The 22529-nt window shown below is 41.6% G+C and overlaps 1 protein-coding gene across 12 annotated transcripts in view; it reads left to right on the top strand.

Moving 5' to 3' along the window:
- The window catches only part of MICAL3 (microtubule associated monooxygenase, calponin and LIM domain containing 3), a 232827-nt gene that overhangs the window by 104894 nt on the left and 105404 nt on the right, over positions 1-22529 (top strand). For 5 of the 12 annotated variants that reach the window (XM_081129909.1, XM_081129904.1, XM_081129908.1 and 2 more), the window contains exons 7-17: positions 1013-1113; positions 3232-3489; positions 3828-3943; positions 4915-5041; positions 6787-6883; positions 7823-7970; positions 12802-12998; positions 14536-14648; positions 14746-14808; positions 15266-15439; positions 16931-17014. In XM_081129909.1, the coding sequence (XP_080986035.1) occupies positions 1013-1113; positions 3232-3489; positions 3828-3943; positions 4915-5041; positions 6787-6883; positions 7823-7970; positions 12802-12998; positions 14536-14648; positions 14746-14808; positions 15266-15439; positions 16931-17014 (1478 nt within the window). Of the gene's footprint in view, positions 1-1012; positions 1114-3231; positions 3490-3827; positions 3944-4914; positions 5042-6786; positions 6884-7822; positions 7971-12801; positions 12999-14535; positions 14649-14745; positions 14809-15265; positions 15440-15485; positions 15811-16930; positions 17015-20073; positions 20173-22406; positions 22464-22529 lie in introns of those variants that run through there. The other 7 variants (XM_081129907.1, XM_081129912.1, XM_081129905.1 and 4 more) reach the window with 5 other exon arrangements.

Genomic DNA, 22529 nt, shown 5'->3' with positions numbered 1-22529 from the left:
TGTCAGTGCCTTAAAAGCAATAAGGATAGAACTTTAAATAACTACTTGTGGCTTTCTCTTGCATAGTTTTGTGTGGTGGGTTGTCATTGGTGTTACTGCGTATCATTTACCCCTCTGCTCTTTCCTCACTCCCATGCTTTGTTCTGAGCATAATGCTTTCTATATCACCACTGCCTTCTCTGATGTTCTTTATCTTCATCACAGGGGCTGGGCTACTCTGGATTGGGTTTTTATTTGTTTAAGTGTTCATTCTGCCTTTTACCAAGTCTTCTCCAACCCCTTCCTCTGCACTGTGGCTCTGAGTGATGGTACTTAATGCAGTAACCTGTTGGTTGATAAACTCTTGTTTATTGAGATCCTGACTTTAGTCGTTGAGTGTATAGTCTTCTTCCTGATTTCCACTTTGGTCTTGAAGTAAACCACGTGCTAGTTAGAAATGAGATTGTTATATGGTAGCTTTTGAATAGACTGACTTAGATGTTTTGATGCAACAAAAATGTACAGCAGATTCCAATTCTTTGTTTTCAGAACATGATTTATTTCCATTACACCTTTTTTTTAGATTAATTGAAGTTAAAAGTCAGTAGTTCACTCTCTGCTTCCAGGTATCCAGTTGTCTGTCCTGATCTAAGAGATTCCCCCAGTTGCCTTGATGACTATAAAAGAGGCTTGACCTGATAACCAACCCAGACCATCTCACTAGAGGTTAATCTTTCATTTTCTTCCAATTCTTATATATTTCTGCTTACTATTGATCACTGTTTTTAGGATAACTTAGGGTGTCAAGTGAATTACAGAGCAGTACAAGGATAGATAAAGTTCCTCCTCTTTTTATGAACTGAATGTGTAATAAGTGAGAATCTGGGCTCAGACATCTTTTTTATTTTCTCTTTCCCTGCCTAGACTTTTACAACCCTGGTCTCTGTGGACCCATGTACAATCTCTCTGGTTGCCTTAAAATACCTTCTTCTCAGCAAACCCTTATACATACATTTTTGTTTTCTGATTGTAGGCATCGACTTGGAGAACATTGTCTACTACAAAGATGACACGCACTATTTTGTTATGACAGCCAAAAAGCAGAGCTTATTGGACAAAGGTGTGATACTGCATGTAAGTGATGGTTTCTTTCAAACCTCTTTTTATGTTTTACTGGCTAGTATGATCACCAAGAGAAAGAATTTTATTGTCAGATGAGTTTTTCATGCAAGGGAATAAAAATGAGCTCCTAACTCATCTCCTGGTAACATGTATGCTAATGTTTTTTAGTTAAACTTTAAAAAATAACATTTGTTATGGAAATTTTCTAATATACACAAAAGTAGAGAGGATCATCTGATGAACCCCTGTGTGCCCATTATCTAGCTTTAACAATTATCAACACATGGCCAATATTGTTTCAGTAGTACCCAACTCACTCCCCAGTCCTGCAATTGGATTCTTCCAAAGCAAGTCTCAGATATTTCAGGAATAAATATTCAATTTAATTTAGGTGATTTGATTTGTGGTTCTAGAGAATTTCATATATGACCAATTATTGGTTAGTTAATAGGTTGTCTTTTGGAAGGGGTGCTAGAGGGAATGGAGTTTGACCAAGAAGCAATAGTTGATGTTTACGGGAGCCTGAAAATGGTTCTGGTATAAATGTGGCTGTCAGAGGTCCAGGGAACCCTGATTGGGTCAGGGTGTATTTAGACCTCTGCATAACCTAACAGTGAGGGCTTCTTGTTCATCCTTAGCCAGGTCCTGCTCAGCCTTTTTTCTAGGTGACTAAATGTGTGACATTCCCTGAGATGATGATCTGAATATGAAATCAGAAAACCACAGGGTAGAGGGTTTCTTAAGGGGAGGGTTCCTTAAGGAGAATTTCTTAAATCTGACTTAGTCTCAATGTGAGAATTACTGTCCCTGCATTATGCAGTGGAGAGAAGAGGCACCAGATGTGCTGACTCAGGCCCATTCAATTCCCACCACAGACTCATAGCTGAATTTCAGGGTGTCCTTTGTCTCTGCAGGATACTAATGAATCTGGTCACTTTAATCTGAAGTATACTGTAGCCTTATCTGAGAGCAGTGGTAGGGGTGAGCTTATGAACATGTGCCTACAGCACAGCCTCTTTCCACTTGTTACCTTGAATCTGTTTCTCAACTTTGTGGTCCTTTATGTCTATAAGGAGAAACAGGACCAAGCAGTATGTACAGCCCATTCTGCCAAGAGCATAAGCAAGATGTATTTGAATACTTTATCAATAAGAAATAGACAGTGTGCCCAGTGGTATCAGTTGAAATAATGTAGGAACGATCTGGAATGCCAAGACCTCATTTACTTTTCCTTTTTGTTTATTTTTTTTAGAGGGCAGGGACCATGCCTACTATGTGTGCTGCTAAGTACTACATTCATTCTCACCGCTTACTTAATGGTGAACAAACACTGTTTTGAGGGCCAACTTGAATATTTATGTTTTGGCTTTTAACATGTTGTAGTGGTAACTGAAAGTACCATCAGGGATGCTTTGAAACCATAGGCTCCACTTTCGGAGAATAAAGATTTGGCTCAGTATGCCAGGAACCTCCAAAACAGAAAAGGAGTTTTTCAGTCCTTTATGTGGAAAGCCCCTTTTTTCTCATTATTGTTTTTCTTTGTTGGTGGGGTTCTATGGAGGCTTTCAGAATCTTATTATTAATTTTTCAATTTCTGCTCCATTTTGAATATATATCTTCCCAGTCCTCTGTACTGCTGCCGCTCATACCTCTACATCCTTTTGGCAATAAAGGTTGGGGTTCTCTTCCTTTGGGTTTGTGGAGTTATGCAAGGCTGAGTGTTTTATGTGGTCTCAGTTGCCAAAAGCTATTTGCTATCCAGAAGGTAATAATTGCTGATAGTAACATAAACTATAAAGTGCTTTTTCATTTTACCAGTAATTATTTTATTTGGTATTCAGAACAACTCTGTGAGGTGGATTGGACAGGATCAAAGAAGTAGTAACTTGCTCCAAGCGAATGGAAAAGCCAGGACTATGTTTTTAGGCAGCAAAACCTGTGCTCTTTTAGAAACAGCCTTCCTCTTTTTCTTTGTAATATGTGTAAAAGACTTGTTTTGGAATATAAAATCACTAGGGGAAATGGAAAGGTGGTGAAAACTCAGTTATGTCTAATATGCGTAGTGTGACTTGAGTTGGCTAGACTTGTACCTGGACTTTTCAATCAAGCCTCTTCCCTCTCTGGAGATAGGACTATGCCGACACAGAGCTCTTGCTTTCCCGGGAGAATGTGGACCAAGAGGCTCTGCTGAACTATGCCAGGGAAGCAGCAGACTTCTCCACCCAGCAGCAGCTGCCATCTCTGGATTTTGCCATCAATCACTATGGGCAGCCTGACGTGGCCATGTTCGACTTCACTTGTATGTACGCTTCAGAGAATGCCGCCTTGGTGCGAGAACAGAACGGACACCAGTTACTAGTGGCTCTGGTTGGGGACAGCCTCCTAGAGGTGAGCATTGAGGATGGCAGCACTTAATAGTGATTGGAAACAAATCTAGGTACTTGGGTTGTGGAGTGAGTGTCTACAACATTATACCACATAGGTGAACTCCCTGTAGGAGTTACATTTCCTGATATAGGGAAGCATTACAGGCCACCAGGAACCCAGACTTGCTAAAGTAGCAATGGAAATGCTGCAATTGACGTGACCTATGAAGCGGAGAAGAGCAGTATCTGAACAGTTGCCAAAAGCTACTTTCAACAGCTAACTCTTTCTTAGTTCCTTAGTTTAGTTTCTCTTTTTAAAGGTAATTTATTTTAATTTTTTGTTTTGTATCTCCTTGATAGCCTTTTTGGCCAATGGGAACAGGAATTGCCCGGGGCTTTCTAGCTGCTATGGACTCTGCCTGGATGGTACGAAGTTGGTCTCTAGGAACAAGTCCCTTGGAAGTCCTGGCAGAGAGGTAATGGGAAGTAACCATGGGTCCCTTTTGTGAGAAAATTGGAAGTGATGAGTGGTTTGCTCTGCAGGCAAAGCACAGGTTCTTCCTTCTCTCTCTTTTCCTGTCTTAATTAAAGATATTTTCATATTTAAGAGAGGAAAGGCAAGATATTTATTCAAGAAATTATAGAAACTTAAAGGTTATCTAATCTAAGTGCTCTTCTCTCATCCCTTTCCAAACTAAATTTGTTGCCAACTAATGGTATCTGAATCTTTGTATACCTTAGAAGGATGGTACCTGAGTCCTTTAAGACAGTCACATAAACAAATACATAAAAATAGTACATTAAATCCTCTGGTCCTTAAACTAGAAAGACTTAAACTAATGAAATCAGTGTGGTAATAGGGGACATACTAAAATAAGAGAAGAAATTAAAAGTGACTTTGAATTCAAAGGAAAATACCAAAGTGCTTGTAAACATTTCTCAAGCTTTCAAATGTCAGATATTTTGAAGCAGATTATTGCAAATGAGGTAAGAATCCTGGGATTTGCTGATAAAGAACAATTGCCTTAACCTGAAAAACTAGAGACACAAGATTTCCTGGATGAAATTGGTGGTTGATATCATTTTAAGTCTGTTACTTAAGGTACTCTGATAATTTGATAAGTTCCTTTTGTATCTGTGATTCTCTTAAACATTAAATATTGGCATACTTGAAAAAACAAAACAATAAATTAGTTGCCTTTTAAATTAGAGTCAAACTTTTTATTTCTGCCCACAGCAATGTCCTTGTTGTTCTCTGTAGAATCACTGAGCTGGTTGGAAAGGGAAGCTAGAGCTAATGTAGGATTGGAGGAAACTGGTCAAGGATGAGGATTTGTCATATCCTTCAGATAATTTGGGAACTTTTAAAAAATAGAAATATTCTCAAAGGAGAGGAAGATGTTCATGGTGCTTGTCATGCTCTGAGTATATTGCTGTGTTATTGCAGGGAAAGCATTTATAGGTTGCTGCCTCAGACCACCCCTGAGAATGTGAGTAAAAACTTCAGCCAATACAGCATAGACCCTGTGACCAGATATCCCAATATTAACATCAACTTCCTCCGGCCAAGCCAGGTAAGCACCTTCTAGTCAGTGATCTACATCTGGGTCCTTTTTAGGACTGATCAGACCTCTGAATATTGAAATGTGCCTATTAATAACAAACATTTAGACAACACTTATCTCAGTAAATTCAAGTAGATGTCTCTCTGAGTTGGTTGAAGTAGATATTATTTTCCATCAACAGATTGAGCAGCTAAAGTTGTTGAATGACTTACCAGAAGATCAAATGTGACAAAAATGGTAGATCCAGGACTCTATCCCAGGTCTCCTGATTCAAGTGGTATCTTGTAGAGAAAGAGCACTTGTTCACTAGTGAGGAAATGTGACCCACTTGCATTATCATCACCAGTCTCTTGTAACTTGGAGAGGTCATTTCACTTTCTCTGAACCTCAGTTTCTTTATTTGTAAAATGAAGGTGATCATCCCTGCTACTCACAGGATCATTGTGAGGACAACTGAGATTGTTCACTGGAAAGAACTTTGAAAGAAAAGACACTCTCTACAAGTAAAGGATATTGTTGGTCATTTTTTTGTACTGAGTTATTTCTCAGAATGTCTAAAGCCTAATAACTACATTAAGAATGACATAGTTTAGACAGAAGTTATGATAATTTTACAAAGCATAATTATCCCAAAGAGCCCACCAGTTTTTAGAAAGTAGCCCATTCAACATATTTGCCTATGTTCTAGTGTAATTTTTTATTCACTCTCTACCTGAAGTTGACACCTTTAGACCTTCTGTACTTGGTATCCATGAAACCTGCTGTTAGAGGGCAGCACTAGTGGTCCAATGTACCCAACAAAACAAGTGCATATGAGCACCAAAAAACACATAATGAGCATTATTCATAACATGTGGAAACTGGAAACAGCCTCAACATCCATCAGCAGTAGAATGAAAAAATAATTGTAGTGTATTATACGATGGAACATGTACTGTCATGAAAAAGACTAAACTATTGCTACATTCAACATGAATGAATCTCAGAGACATTAACAATGCATAAAAGAATCCACACACAGCCCAGCTGGCATGGCTCAGCTGTTGAGCATCGACCTATGATCCAGGAGATCATGGTTCGATTCCCAGTCAGGGCACATGCCCAGGTTGCAGGCTTGACTCCTAGTAGGGGGCATGCAGGAGACAGCCAATCAATGACTCTCTCTAATCATTGATGTTTCTCTCTCTCTCCCTCTCCCTTTCTCTTTCTGAAATCAATAAACATACATTAAAGAAAAAAAAAAGAATCCATACACAAAAGAATATGTACTGTATAATTTCATTTATATAAAGTTCAAAAACAAGCAAAACTAATCCTTGATGATACAAATCAGAATAGTGGTAACCTTTCGGATCAGAATACTGACTGCAAGGCTGGAGATGTTGTAGTTTGATCTGGGTTGTTATATGGGTAAGTTCATTTATAAAAATGCATCAAGCTTTACTATATGTATTGTCTATAAAAAAGTAGATTTTTTTTATTTTTTTTTCCCAAAATAGGTCCAACAGAGATTATCAAAGGGACTTCTGTGGCTGAGTAGTGAATTTTTAGCACAACTTCCGACAGTTAATATGTATTTGTTTATTTGTAACCCCACCACATTCCAGAAAGGATTTAAAGGTCATCATCATAACTTCTGTTTAAACTTTGCTATTCTGCTATCCCAGTCTTTCACCTGTCATTCTCTTCTCAGGTGGGAATTTGTTACTTGGTGTTTGATTTTCCTTCTTTACAACTTTTTACCTTTCTGCCAGGTGCGCCATTTATATGATACTGGAGAAACAAAAGATATTCACCTAGAGATGGAGAACCTGGTGAATTCCCGAACTACTCCAAAGTTGACTCGCAATGGTAAGTTCTAGTAATGCCCTTTTGAAATGCAGGTAACCTATTCAAAGAAGTCTATAATTATTCATTGAGCTCTTATTGTGTAAGGCAGTAGTTTCTCAATCAGAGGTGATTTTGCCCCGTAGAAGACATTTGGTAGTTTCTGGAGACATTTTTTATTGTCATGAGTTGGGGAGGATGCTACTGGCATTCAAGGTTGCAGGTAAACCTACGGTGCACAAATCAGCTCCCAGCCAAAAATAGCAGTAGTGTCAAGGTTGAGAAACCTTGGTCTAGGGTATTATGAGGATATAAAGAGAAACCAGATAGAGATGCTATTGAGAAAGAGAAAGAAAAAGAGAGAAGGAGAGCATGCAGGCACACACGTACGTCAGCTAAGGTTTGGGGGTAAGGCTTTATGGAAGAAGCAGCAGCGTCTTAACTGAGATACTGCCAGGATACAGTGTCAGAGATAAAGACCATCCCATATTTTGTGTGTATTGAAGGGCCCCTGAAGATTTGTTTTAAAGGATAGTGACGTGAGTATACCTTTACATGTGAGATGGGATGGAGAAGGTGAATGTCATTACAGTAATCAGCTAACAGTTTTAAAGGCCTAAATCTGGTATTGATGTTGAGGATGGAAAGAGGACAGTGGACCATAATCTTACTTTGGGGTCAGGTACAACTGGGTCCCAGTCCAAGCTTTGCCATTTGTGAAGTGTGTGGTCTTGAACAGGTTATATATTATCTCTGAGCTTCTTTCTATTCCTTGTCTATGAAATGAGGGAAACACCTACCTCACATTATGGTAATGAGGATTCTGTGACATCTATAGCTTATTTATCACAATACCTTACAACCTTCAGTAATTTTTCAAACTGGATATGTGTACTACAAAGAGGATCTCATATTAATGCTGCTAGGTGACCACACTTTCATTATTTTTTTTTGTTCTTTTAGAGTCTGTACCTCGTTCAAGCAAACTGCTTGGTTGGTGCCAAAGGCAGACAGATGGCTACACAGGGGTCAATGTGACAGATCTCACCATGTCTTGGAAAAGTGGCCTGGCTCTGTGTGCAATTATTCATAGATACCGCCCTGATCTGATGTAAGTCATGACGAGACTTTCTGTTTCATTTTATATTCCCTAAGGATCTCAGAGTACCCTACTATTAAGTAGCCAAATTTATACTTTTTTCCTAGAATGAAATATGTAGTAAGATACTTTCTCTAGAAAGTAGTGATTAATTTTGACTTAATTATATTTAAAACTCTGAATGTTAAGCATTATGTAGCTCAATATAGAAATAATTAGCTGAGTTTTTAAAATCACAGCACTCAAAAGGTCAAAAATTGGTTTTAACACACACCAGGGTGTTATTAACTTCACACAAAGTAAAACTAAAACTATTTATTGGCCACAGGTTGAACTCTTCATTTCAGCCAACTGTCTCTCAAATGTTATTGGTCATAAGGAAAACCTGGCTGGAACATTTGGCTGGCTGATGGCAAATGTGTCACTACTAAGAAAACAAAACAATTAGTGCTTCCCCAATTTATCGGTATTCTCTCATGTTCAGAACTTCACTTTCTTCAAACATACTTTGTCAACCCCACAAAACTCAGGTTGCCTCACCCACCTACACCAGTAACATCTCCTCTTTTGGCCATTCTTGACTCACTGAAGTACAGAATCAGTACAATGGGATGATCCCAGGTCACCTGCATAGGCTAGTGCACTCAGGTTTCTGCCATGAGCATTCTCCCATGAAAGCCAAAAAAGAATATCTGGAAACAGAAGCAGAGCATGTTGAATTATTTGGGCTGCCTGTTCTTTTATATTAGGTCCACTTAAGGGCCCAATTTTGGTGTGTTTGTTTTAATGATTGCTTAAGAAATCCTAAAGGACATAGTTCCTATTTATATTAGGTTCTAAGTTAATGAGGCAAGAGCTGTAAAAACATCCTTGCATAGTGTGATTTACGAATAGGGATTTCTGATTGGTTTGGATAAAGGTAAGTGACCCCCAACCTCCTCTACGTTAGCTCATGCAGAGGTGACAGTAGGGATTACCCCACCAGAAAAAAAGGGGGTGGAGAGGAAGAAGGAGAGCTTGAGAAAGATTGTGATAAATGGCAAACAAAGGGCCAGGTGAATCACTTCTATTCCCAAGGGAAGGCAGTGAAAAAGGATGAAGGCAGAAGTAACTGAAAGGAACCTACCAGGTAGGGTGGAGGGGTAAGTATGGGGTGAGGGACACATTCCTGTTGGAATAGACCAAAGGCTGTCTGGAGAAGGTCTAGGGTATTTTCTTGTAACAGAAGGCAGAGCAGTGAGTAGGTAATTTGGCACTGTTTAGACTATAGTGACTTCATACAGGATGAGCCTGTAGATTATTAGGCTTAAGAAATTTTTTAAAATTAAAAACTGCTATGGACTCAGTAGGTTAGCACAATGTAAGGCCTGCCCAGTTAATCTGAAATCGCCTAAAGAAGAACACTCTCAGTCTTTACTCGACTGAGTAGCAAGAAGCTTGAAATCCAGTGGAAAATGTTTGTTAATCTAAATACTTGGGAAAATTCAAGATATTTAGCAATGGAAAAATCTTTTGAGGAAAGTTTTGGAATTCCCCTTCAAGTAGAAGGCTGAGTAAGATTCAACAGAATTAACTTAGTACATCAATTGCTTGTCAGGTCCAAAGGACACCATGGGTTATAGTCCCAGGCCTTTAAAAGCAGTCTGATCCAAATAGGATTTTTATCATTATTTAGCATTAGTTTAATAAAAATAGATCACAAGATGCAAGGCAATACATACTAAAGATAGTCCCTGTTCTTTTTTTTTTTTTTAATTTATCTTTATTGTTGAAAGTATTATAGGTGTCCCATTTTTCCCCCCAATTGACCCCCTTCACCTCGCTCCCACCCCCTCCCCAGGCCTTCACCCCATTATTGACTGTGTCCATGGGTTATGCATATATGCATATAACTTCTTTAGTTAATCTCTTCCGACCCTCCTTCCCTCTTTCCTCTGAAATATGATCATCTGTTGCATGCGTCAATGTCTCTGGATCTATTTAATTGGTCAGATTCTTTTGTTCATTAGCTGCTTCTTAAAGAAGACCCTTCAACATTTCCTGTAGTGCTGGTCTGGTGGTGATGAACTCCTTTAGCTTTTTCTTATCTGTGAAACTCTTTATCTGACCTTCAGTTCTAAATGATAGCTTTGCTGGGTAGAGTAATCTTGGTTGTAGTTCCATGTTTTTCATCACTTTGAATATTTCTTGCCACTCCCTTCTGGCCTGCAAAGTTTCTGTTGAGAAATCAGCTGACAGTCATATGGGTGCTCCCTTGTAGGTAACTAACTGCTTTTCTCTTGCTGCTTTTAAGATTCTCTCATTGTCTTTAACCTTTGGCATTTTAATTATGCTGTCTTGCTGTGAGCCTCTTTGGGTTCCTCTTGTTTGGGACCCTCTATGCTTCCTGGACTTGTCTGTTTGTTTCCCCAGGAAGGGGAAGTTTTCTGTGATTACTTTTTCAAATAGGTTTTCAATTTCTTGCTCTCTTTCCTCTCCTTCTGGCACCCCAATCATACGAATGTTGGGCCTCTAGAAGTTGTCCCAGAGGCTCCTTATGCTATCTTCATATTTCTGGATTCTCTTTTCTTTTTGCTCTTCTGGTTGGGTGTTTTTTGTTTCCTCATGCTCCAAATTGCTGATTTGATTCTGAGCTTCCTCTACTGTTGATTCCCTGTAAATTATTCTTCATTTCAGTTCGTGTAGCCTTCATTTCAAATTGGTACTTTATTCTGTCATCGATGGTCTCAGTTGTTTCCATAATACTCTTACTAATATCCTTGAGCATCCTTATAACCATTATTCTGAACTCTGTATCTGTTAGTTTGCTTGGATCTATTTCATTTAAATGAGTTCATTTTCTAGAGATTTCTTCTGTTCTTTCCTTTGTGACATGTTTCTTTGCCTCCGCATTTTGGCTGCTTCCAGGTGTCTGTTTCTATGTACTAGGTAGAGCTGCTATGTCTTTTGGAATATGTAGAGTGGCTTTGTGTAGTAGGTGTCCTGTAGGGTCCAGTGGCTCAGCCTCCCCAGTCACCTGAGCTGGGCCTTCTAGGTGCTCCCCTGGGTGGGCTGTGTGCTCTGACCTGTTGTAGTTGAGCCTTGGTTGCTGTTATTGTCACTAGGAGGAATTGACCTGGAGGCCAATTGGCTGTGAGGACCAGCTGCAAGTACAGCCAAAGAGTTGCTGTACTGGAGACACCCCTATGGAGCAGGATTTACTTCAATAGAGCTTTAGTTTTCACCAAGTGCGTCCCTTGAGTGTGTCACTCGTGGATGTGGTAGGGTTATAATCCAGCATGGTCGAGTCTGACCACCAGGTGCACTGTCTCTGGGGCCTTCCGGGAGGTGCAAAGTCAGCCTGTGCCAGTGCCTTGCCCAGGGCCACCCAGCATGAGCTACACAGCAAACCATAGTTGGCTGCTACTTGTGCTGGGCTTGGTGGTGTCCAGGAGAGAGCAAGCTATGAACCAATGCAGGCTGCCACTAGTGCCCGGCCTGGGGCCACTTATCAAGCCAAATGAGGCACACTGTTGCTTGTTGGAGGGATTTTAGGAAAGTCCTAAGCATAAGGCTCGAGAGGCCACTTGTATAGAAAAGCCACTGGAAATGGCTTGGATGAGCCTACAAGTGGGGAGGGGCAGGACCTCCAGGAATCACCAGGGCAGGGCCAAAGGTGTGAGTCAAGTGCTGAAGATTCAAATATGGCGCCTGCCTGCCGGCTGTGTAGGGGGAGGTCTCGCCAAAGGAGCAATGGCATCTGCCAGCTCTTCTGCCTGGGAGAAAGCTGCCCCTCCAGCTCTCTTCCCAATTTCAGGCAGGTTAGTTCCTCCCCAAGTGTCCCAGGTTCCTTTCAAGCTGCTGCTCAGTGTTGGAGCTCAGAGGGAGCGCATCTGAGTGAGTCTGTGCATGAGCCCTTTAAGAGGAGCTGCCTGGGACTCCCACAGCCTCCGTGACCCTCAGCGACAGTCCCCGCTGGTTTAACAACCCAAAGTTGTGGGGATTTCTCTTCCTGGCCCTGGAGCCCTGGGCTGGGGGGCCTGATGTGGGTCTAGGACCCCTCACTCCTGCGGGAAACCTCCACTGCCAAGATTCCCTCCTGGGTTTAAACCTGGGCAGCAGGTGTTTGCCTGCGACCATCTCCATTATTCAGCCCCGATCCACCCGCATCTCCACCTCTCCTACTGCTCTCGGTGCTTCTTCAGTTCCCTAGTTGTAGGGCTTCTCTTCAGCCAAATTTCAGGAGTTTCCGAGTGATAGTGGTTCTGTATTTTAGTCATAATTTTGATGTGGTTGTGGGAGGCGGCGGGTATAGCTGTTACCTACACCGCCATCTTGTTTCCTCTCATATAGTTCCTATTCTTTTTTTTCTTTTTCTTTTTTAAAATATATTTTTATTGATTTCACAGAGAGGGAAGGAGAGGGAGAGAGAGAGAGAGAAACATCAATGATGAGAGAGTCATTGATTGGCTGTAGCCCACAACTCAGGCATGTGCCCTGACCGGGAATCGAACCCTGATCGCCTGGATCATAGGTCGATGCTCAACCGCCGAGCCATGCCCGGCCGGGCAATACAGTTCCTATTCTTAAGCTTACTTTTTAGTAAGAAATTTATATAATTGGAAAAATGAGGGTAGTTTTTTTTTTTAACTTTTCCTCTTTTTTTTTCTTTATGGGCATATCTTTAATAATTTTTTCTCCTTGAGGATGATTTATATTTCAGGTTTGCTCTCAGATTTCAGTGAGGCATTGCATATAAGATTTTAGCTGAGCAACCAAGAAACGATGGTGACTTCTTGATACTGTTTTCTGGTGTAGGGACAAACACTCCATCTTGATACATTTTCCTTGTCCTGTTTCTCAGAGATTTTGATTCTTTGGATGAACAAAATGTGGAGAAGAATAACCAGCTGGCCTTTGATATTGCTGAAAAGGAACTGGGCATTTCTCCCATCATGACAGGCAAAGAGATGGCCTCGGTTGGGGAGCCTGACAAGCTGTCCATGGTGATGTACCTGACCCAGTTCTATGAGATGTTCAGAGACTCACTCCCCTCCAGCGGTAAGGATTGAGGGCTCTGGTGTGGGAGTTCTCTGTGTCCTATGTTGTTTCCTGGCTTTTCTTTCTTTCCCTAACCGTGTCCTACATCAGCACCCACAAAAGCAAGTACTTACTCTGTCTTTGTGGGTCAGCTATCAGGGTAAGTCCCTCGGCCTTTGCTCCACTGTTTTTCCCTTCTCAACCACTCATTCTTACCCAAATCTTTCTTGCTAAATTTATAAATATGTAAAAATCATTCCAATCCAGAATTTTTTCCTTAACTCTGTTACCTTCTCATATCCTTCTCCCAGAACTAGCCTTTTTGAAAAAAAGTGGTTCATGTTTATAGGCTACTTCCTCAACTGCCTAAACTTTGTAACACTTTCCAACCTGACTTCTGTCATTATTCCTCTGCCAGATTGTTTTCCATGGTCATGAAAAATCACCAAATCCATGTTCTTTTATCATTTCTCATCTCTTAGGCAAGCCTTGGCTTTTTACATTGTTCAGCATTATGGAATGACATCTTTTTTTTCTTGAACCTCTCTCTTCTCCTTGGCTTCTGTGGTCTTGCACTGGCCTGGCCTCACTCTTCTTTCTATTACTGATCCTTCTCTGGCTTCTCTTTCTTCTCCTACATTTTAGTGTTTTCCAAAAATCTTTCTTTGACCCTCAGCCCAATGCCTTAGTCTGTCAGCATGCTACAAAAAATATTTCTGTCATTCATTGTCTCTTGGAATAAGTATAGCATAATGCTTTAAGAGTAAACCTGGGTTTACATCCTGGTACTAACATCTTTTCAACTTTAAGCTAGTTACTCAATTTTCCTGTGCCTCAGTTTCCTCATTTGTAAAATGGGTTTTTTTCTATGTATAATTAGATTGTGATATGCTAAGAAGAATGTTTGTCAAACAGAAGCACTTAATAAATGTTAGCAATATATCAGTTTCAATTATTTTAAAAATTACTATTGTTACTAATAAAACATTGGAATCCACAGTTTGTAACTCTCCAGTGTCTTTCAGCCCATGTACTCTCATAGATGTTTGTGGGTTTTCTGATTAGATATACAGTTTTTACAGCAAAAGTCCACAGCTCTAACATCAGTGTACATGTTCAGGGAGAGCCCCCTTAGTGTGCAGCTAAGTGCATGGTATCTGTATATACCAAACCAGTGGCCCTGAGCTGCCTGCCCTCCCTCCCTTTCTCTCTGCCCTGAAATTTTTATCACAAAGGTGAGGCTTCAGCACTCTGCTGTAACTAACATTCACAAGGGAATTCCAACTTTTGAAAAGTAAAAGTGGAGATTTTTGTGACTGAAGTAGATTGGGAAAGAGTTGATATTGTTTATGTTGATGGAAAAGAGAAGGCTCAATGTGTAAACCTAAGTATGTGTTTTCTTTGCGGAATTTCCTGCTGAGTTCCTCATGCTTTTGTCAGAGCAGATGAACCTTTAGAGCTTTCCAAGGTTCCAGGAGCCATCTGCAGGCAGGGTAGTTCTGGTCAGTACTTTGAAGCCCCTCCAATGCTATCCTCGAACATTGCTTTCTATTCACAGATGCCTTGGACTTGAATGCTGAGGAGAAAGCAGTCCTGATAGCCAGCACCAAATCCCCCATCTCCTTCCTAAGCAAACTTGGGCAGACTATCTCTCGGAAGCGTTCTCCCAAGGTAAATGGAAAAGTTTTTTGTTTTTTTTTACCAGCTGCAAACCCAATGGCAAGGTATAGTGACTAGAATAATGCAGATGGCTCCTTTCTTGGTATAGGATAAGAAGGAAAAGGATTTGGAAGGTACTGGAAAGAGGAGAAAGACCAGTCAATCCGAAGAGGTGAGAATTATCTGGGATTTGTTAGAATGATTATACTGAATTGCCCTTTTTGTCTTAAATCCTTAATTTTCAAATTGGTGTTGCTAGATCTTTTCATATTCATCCTTTACAAGAATTTTCGTGGCCAGATGCTTTTTCTGTGGGCTTTTGGCTTTAATTTTTTGGAGAGCATCCAAGGGAGCACACACACATGTGCACCAGGGCTTTCCTGTCTCTTTGGAATCACACATCTGGCAAAGGGTATTGGCTTTGCTGGGATGTGACAATATCAGTAAAACTCTGAGTACCTCTTTATACTCCATCTTGAGATTAGAACTTTGAAGAGAGCTGTTAAGCTCAACCTAAAGCAGAAATACCAGCTACCATGCCAGGGCCCTAGCTGCACTTCTCCTTTGTGGGAAGGGTATTTGAGGGCTCCTCTAACAGAGGCTGGTTCTTGGGTGTCAATATTGATCAGGAGGAAGTGCCCCGGGTGTGCAGAGGAGGAAGAGCCACACTGGTGAGCACTCTGACCGACAGGAGGACTGATGTCGCCCTCAGCAACCAGAACAAGGTGAAGTACATGGCAACCCAGCTGCTGGCCAAGTTTGAAGAGAATGCACCCCCACAGTCCACTGGCATGAGGAGACAGGTAAACCCATCTCACACCTCACTTGTCTCTTGGTCTGACCACACAGGAATGAGGGATCTTTTCAGTTGAATGAGATAGGATATGTTACAGACCTGAGGACTCATGGACTCAGAACTGGTATCTGGTTCTCCCCCTGTGTGACTGTAGCAGAGAAGAACATTTCAGAAGCTCTTCATGATTTCAGCACTGCTTCATCCTCACCATTCAGGGATGAGGTATCTGGCAAAATTCAGCAGAGGGATTTTTTAATTTATATCTATATACCTATTCATATGTATATGTTCACATTTAAATTATAAAAGAAGTACATGCCTATTGAGGAAAATGCTGAGAAGTATGATAAAGGTAATTAAAATACCTCTCATTCTGTTAATATTTTGTTATAGTTCTTTCTGGTCTTTCTTCTTTAGTGCATTCTTGCTTTCATAGTTGAGGTCATTCTTAACATACACTTTTTTATTATGTTTTTTTGTGGGGGGGTTTTTCATGTAACTTTGGTCATATTCCCACATCATTTCAAACTCTTTACAAGCATCTTCAGTGTGTGCCATGCTTCTCTTAACTCTCCTCTAGTGCTGGATGTTCAGTCGTTTTTCATCAATATTCTTATTATAAAGCTGCTTTTGTGTGTTGCAAACTATTTTCCTAGGCTCTCCTTGAACTAGGTCGAGAATATGAACATTTTAAATATTCCTCATGGATACTGACTTGCATTTCTCCTAAGTCATGCCTGAGAGTGCTAGACAGGAGCCTTTGAAGGATGTTTAGGTTAGGCATTGTCTCCTCTTGCTTGTCTAAAAGTCACTAAGACATCTTACAAGAGGAGATGCTGGGATTTTGAAATTCACACTGAAAGTTTCTTGTAAAACTCCCTGGTGACCTGAGGGAGCCCATCCTCTGCATCCTTTCCCTCTTTCTTCATCTTCTCCACACGCATCAACGGTTGTTCCTGTGGACAGAGTGGACACTGACTTAGTGACTGTGATTGGAGTCTGGCCTGAATTAACTTCTCACATCTAGCCATTGATTATGGCTCGCAGAAAAGATAATGATACTCATTCCCTGTCAGCTCTGGCAGCCCAGGTCCCACCCACCTCGGGAAGGCTGGAATATTCTCCATCAGAGGAAGTTTGCCTCTAAGAGAGGGTTGCTTTCCTTATTTTGAGTGAAAGATTAGTTTTCTAAACCAGAATTAGTAGTTTAGGCTCAGAACATTGACCTAGGGAAAAGGATAATGAGAATTACAGCTTCTGTTTTCCTTTTTTGTTTGTTTACATTTGCTTTTGGTTTGGGGAGCAGGGTATTTTGTTTCCTTTATAAGTGTAACTTTCTAAGAATTAATTCTATGTCTTCACCACCATCACCACCCCAGTACATAGATGTGTGTTTGTCCTCCACAAGTACCTTTTTTATGTCTTCTACTTTAATATATTTTATTTTGTTTTATCTCCATGTCCTGTCCCCCACCCATACTTGGCCTGTGTGTCACAGCCAACACAAGAGCGTGGGGTCAGCCAGCCGTCCTGCTGCCTACCTGAGCAGGGTCGCCCTGCTCCCACCCCACAGTGGAAACAGGTAAAGGAAACTGACCAAGAACCCAAATGGGTGCTGTGTCCCCAGGCTTTCCCACCCTATTCCTCCTTCTGAGCCAGCCAGGGTAGAGGCCTGCACTCTAGAATCCCAGCTCAAGCACAGGACATCTCTGTGCTCATTTGAATAATGACTCTGGTAAAGCTGTAATAAACAATACTGATTGTATTGCATGATTTATTTAACTCCTTGGGATTTAAGAAACCAGTTGTCAGGGTGGCCTGTGAATTTGATGAAACTAGCTAAAGCTATGTGGTAAATTGTTCAGTTACCCTAACCTTTGGGGTTTTACTATTATAACCTTTGTCCCAAGTTGACTTCTTGTTAACATGTGTCCTTATGACCATTGGAAGGAGAAGCCTGAGAAATAGGAAAATGTTATCCAAGTAATCATCTTGAACTATGATTTTTATTTAGTTCAAACCTGGGCAGAGATGATCATGGGCATTTTCTTGGTGTTTTGTATACATTTAAAATACTCTTTTTAGAAAATTTCACTAAAGTAGTTATAGGATCTCCTAGAAAGCTGCTTCTCGTAAGCAGTACAGAATAGGACCGAAATGGAGGAATGGCACCTGGTTGATAATAGGAAACATCGGAGGGACTGGAGGTCTCTATTGTACCTCCTCCATATCACAGCTGACAAGTTTCTGCTCCAGTGAGTGCACTGGACTCATCTTGTAGATTAGTATCATTTAGGACTAAAATTCTGAGAGGTCAAAGGAGTTAGGCCTTCAGTGCCTTCTTGTGCTATAGAGTGACAACTATTGCTGGGAGGCACTGAGAAGTAACTGGTTGGGTAATGTTTATTTCTAACCTTTCTTTTAATAATATGCCACTTTAAAAGCAGGGCCCATGAGACTGAGATGGAAGCTTGGAAACAATGTCTAAACTTATGAAGCCAGACTGCCTCTTTCCCTCTGCTTCGGGGAGGTCTGCAGGAGTTCCAGGGAGTGCTCATTAGAAATTTACTTCCATTTTCTTTCCTCACCCTTTCCTTGAAGTTTAGGTGGAAGGTATAATTGAAAAGTAATCTTTAGTTGAGGATCCGCAGAAGGGGAACATGAACTCTAACCTAGACCTCCTGAACTCCAGATTCTTACAGTACTCACAAAGGCAGCTTGAGGTAGGGGAGCAAAGAGGAAGGATGGACAACTGTAATATATGCAGAGGGATGAACAAATGAGTCAATGGCATGTGCCTGGGCCACTGTGGGTGAGCTTGTGGGGAAGTATCAAGAGCAAGAAGTGTGAGCCAAGGCCTCTGTCCTGGTGAAGACTGTACATCAGCTCACTGTCTGATGCAGCTATCCTGAGGGGTATTAGGAGCTTGGTCTTTTTGAGCCTTCTTGTGTTTCTCCTGTTTATGAAGCATCTGGCCCTTCTAGCCTCGTGCACAGTGCTACATGGAAGACCTACAGCTAGCTTATCACCTAGGTAAATAGATGGTCACGATCAATGAAGTAGAATATTGCTAAGCTGTGCAGGCAGCAGACTAAAGCCACTAAACTCAAACGTGGGCTCTGTGGAGTGGGCCCCAGGGATGACAGAGAGCAGCTGGAGAGATAAGTGAGAAACCATGAGCAATGAAAATCCTGTTAGATCCTGTGTGCTTAATGTTGTATAGAGTTGGGAATTGTAAATTTACTTGGCTGTGAAAGAACTATAACACAGTTTTTTCATCCATGTGAAATGTATTGTAGTCACATATAATTTTTTCTCAACACTAAAGCAGAGATGGTTTCATGAATCTTGGCCTTGTAAATTTCTTTCTTAAAAGATAGAACATTGGAAGGCAATGCCAGATGCTACAGAAACCTGAGGACAGGGACTCCAGTGGTGCACTGGGGCCCTCTGCTTTTGACTCACCCTGACTACTGGCCCCACTTATCTCCCTTTAGAAATGAGGGGGAGACTGGCAGCACCTTATCATGATTCACTTTGTGTTTCTCTTGACATGATTCAAATTGAGGCAGGAGGCTATGGCAAGCACGGCAGTGATGGCTGCCTTGGCACCAGGACCAGTTTTCACTTAGGTCATACAATGAAGGGGAAATTAATAACAACTTTGCTTGCCAGCGACTTCTCTTTTTGACCTTCCTATGTAAACAGTTTTGCTCTTCCCTCTCCACCCTTTTGTCTTTTCATCTCAGAAGTACATCCTGCAGACAAACTGCACATTATCCAGCCTTGGTTTGGAAGTAGGTTGTCATGAGAGATAGGAACAGACAGAGGAGCTGCTTCCCCAGCCCAACAACTTCCATAACTACTACTTCTCTCAGGCCTGTGTGCTGCCCCACATGGTCATTCTGGGCTCAAGGAAGTGAGGATTCCTCTGACCTAGGAATATGTGATTGTTTCCTAAGTCCTAAGGGTTCTCTCAGTCAGATTCACAAGGAAGGAAATGCAATGGAGAGGGGCAAGATGGAGAGATAATCCGTGGACATAGGTATGGTTTTCAGGTGGTGAAAGATATTTAACTTTTATATTCTATTTCCTGTACTTTCTTGTATTTCCTTGATAGTTTTCCAGAACCTTTTGAATGTGGGTTAAGGGACTAAGAAGAGGAAGTAATGGCAGGATTTTCTCATAGTTGGCCCTGAGGGAGAGTGCTGCTCTGCTCCTGTTGAGTGTGCAGGTGACAAGTCATTGTTAGGGTCTGCATGACTCTTGTAATGATGGCCTGTGTGCCCCTTCTCTCTACTTATAACCAAGCTCATCTCTTCTGTCCCCCAACTTCCCTGATATAACCAACTGAGAAGAATATACCCTTGATCCCTGGTGTTTAGAAAGTATTACACTGCAAGTCTGACCTCAAGATCAGCTGCACCTAACAAACAGCACAAGCCTGACCTGAAGACCAACTACAGCCTGTGACACGTCCCCCTCCCTGACCATATAGTGTTTTGCTTTTGAGGATGGAGGGGCAAGGAAAGGGGCCTCTGAGATGTTTTTGGCAAATACCCCTTGTTCCTTCCAGAACCAGCCTAAATGTGGCCACTGTTTCACCAGTGTTCTCTCTGTTTGTATCTGTTGGCATAAAAGCGACGGGAAAAGGAGCGTTCTCGGACCTGCCCAAAAAAAGTGATCGCACTCTCTCCATCCCCTACTCCACCTCCCTGTCGGGCACATGGCGGCCAGAAGGTGACCTCCTCTGCATGCTCCACTCTCCTGTCTGTGTCTTCCTGCCTGCCTGTGTAGCTGGCTGGGGTAGAGACCAAATCAGGACTCCCTCCTTTCAATGACAACTTAAAAAAAGAAAAAACATTTGTAGAAACCATTTTTGTAGTGGAAGCAACCTTTATTTCCACAAATGAGCAAATTCCTGATTGGACCTCAGGATAGTACATATTACAGTCAAACCCTGGATGGTTTAATCTAGCCCTATGTCCTGGGAATACAACCATACAATCACAAACTAAAATTTAAACAATATCACAGACATGAGGTCCAAAAACCCCATAGATCAACACATTTTTACATAATCCCATTTAAAGCAGTCATTTTTGCCTTGCTACCCAAGGAGATTGAGCTAGGATGAACTTTGGGAAGCTTTTTGTAAGGGCTTAACTATATGAGTTTGCCACCTTCTGATTTTGAGAGCCCTGCCTCTTGCTTATCCAACTTCTCCCAACAAGCACCTGCCCTTCCCATCCACCCCATCCAGACTCCAGGCTGATCATTCAAAACTGCTTTATAGCAGAGTTAACAAGTGCAATAAAGTTAATGAGGACAACAAGCATACATTTGTGGCAAGCATACGTACATAAAGTATATTTACAGAATTGCTTTGTTGACCTTTGTAGTATATCCCTACAAAATAAAATACAAATTTTAAAGGTAGGATCTGTGGGAAGTTATTTTCTCGACTAAGGTTGCCTATTTAAAAAGTGACTCCTTGCCCCGCTGTCATGGCTCAGTTGATGAGCATTGACCTATGACCCAGGAGATCAAGGTTCAATTCCTGGTCAGAGCACATGCCCTGGTTGCGGGCTCGATCCCCAGTTGGGGGCATGCAGGAGGCAGCCAATCAATGAATCTCTTATCATTGATGTTTCTCTCCATTCCTCTCTCTGAAATCAGTTAAGATATATTTTTAAATAAATAAAAAATAAAAAGTGACTCCTCTGTAATGTGTCTGATTTTTAAAGGCCCAACCTGTGCTGCTGGGTTTAAGAACTAAGCTGCTGTAGGTGTAGTGCTACCCTGTGCCTTCTCTCTACATAAGAGCTAGCATTTAGGAGCATTCACTGTGGCCCAGGTAGTATTCTAGGTTCTTTTCATGTATGATCTCAAGCAGTTCTTACAATAACCTCATGAGGCAGGTACTCTTATCTCCATTTTACAGATGAGGAGACTGAGGCATAGAGTAGGGAGGTAATTTGTACAGGGTCACACAGATGGATCCAGGAACAGGATCTGGGTGGTGTGACTCTGGAGCCCAAGCTCTGGCCTCATCCTGCCTGTGAGAGACAATATGCTCATGGGCCCTGGACAAGAGTAGACATAGTGGAAGCTTTGGATCAGTTTCCCACCAGTACAAGGCGATAAGGTGAATCGTCAGTTATCCGAAGAGTGATAGAAGCAGCCATCCCTGTCCCCCGGTCCCCATGATTGCTGCTTGAGAGGTTTCCTCAGGTCAGTGGAAGCAGCCATGTTCCTGTCTTATAGGTTCCTACCCAGTCATGTGCATTTTCCTGTTTACTGAAAACACTTCCAGTCTTTGTCCACTTCTCCCTTTAATAAAGTATGCGTCCCATGTTCCTACGCAGGGACCATCCCCCACCCTGTGGTTCCCTCTGGACTGTTGTACCGATCATGTATTCCAGCCAGTTTCCATCTCCCACCTTCCCTTTCTGCTGTTTTGTGAAAGCTTCACCCTTCTCTCACACTTTTCCTTTTAAGCCTCCCACTTAAGGCCTCTGATCTTGTGCCACCCTGTGAAAGAAATATTTGTTCCATCTTTGTACTAAGTAGTTCTTTTTTTTTTTGCTCCAATTTTTAAATTTATTTTATAGAGAGAGGAAGAGAGAGAAACATCAATGTGAGAGCAAAATCAATCAGCTGCCTCCTGCACACCCCCTACTGGGATGGAGCCCACAATCCAGGCATGTGCCCTCACTGAGAATCAAACCAGCAACCTTTCAGTGCACAGGATGATGTCCAACCAACTGAGCCACACTGGCCAGGGCTGTACTAACTAATTCTTTATTTATTGTGTAACTGACCAGATTAGATATAGACAGGATTGTGGTTCCTTGGGATGGGGCTCAGTAGGAGGCAAGGGATTTGTGTTGAAATGAACTCTGACACTGTCACTTACTAGTTCCAAATAGAGCATTTAGATAGAGCTTAAATTTCTACTTTGTTGCCAACAGACGTACAGGGATCTTGATGCTGACAGCCATGGCAAGCAGAGTCCCCATCATGAGAGGGTAAAAGAGCATGAACCCTGGCATGGGATGCTGCTGAGAGCCACACATATGGGGCACGCTGGCGGG

This window comes from Miniopterus schreibersii, assembly GCF_964146895.1.
Source record: "Miniopterus schreibersii genome assembly, chromosome: 2".
NCBI lineage: Eukaryota > Metazoa > Chordata > Mammalia > Chiroptera > Miniopteridae > Miniopterus > Miniopterus schreibersii.
The sequence above is the reverse complement of the archived record's forward strand: the minus strand, read 5'-3'. Positions and strand labels throughout refer to the sequence as shown.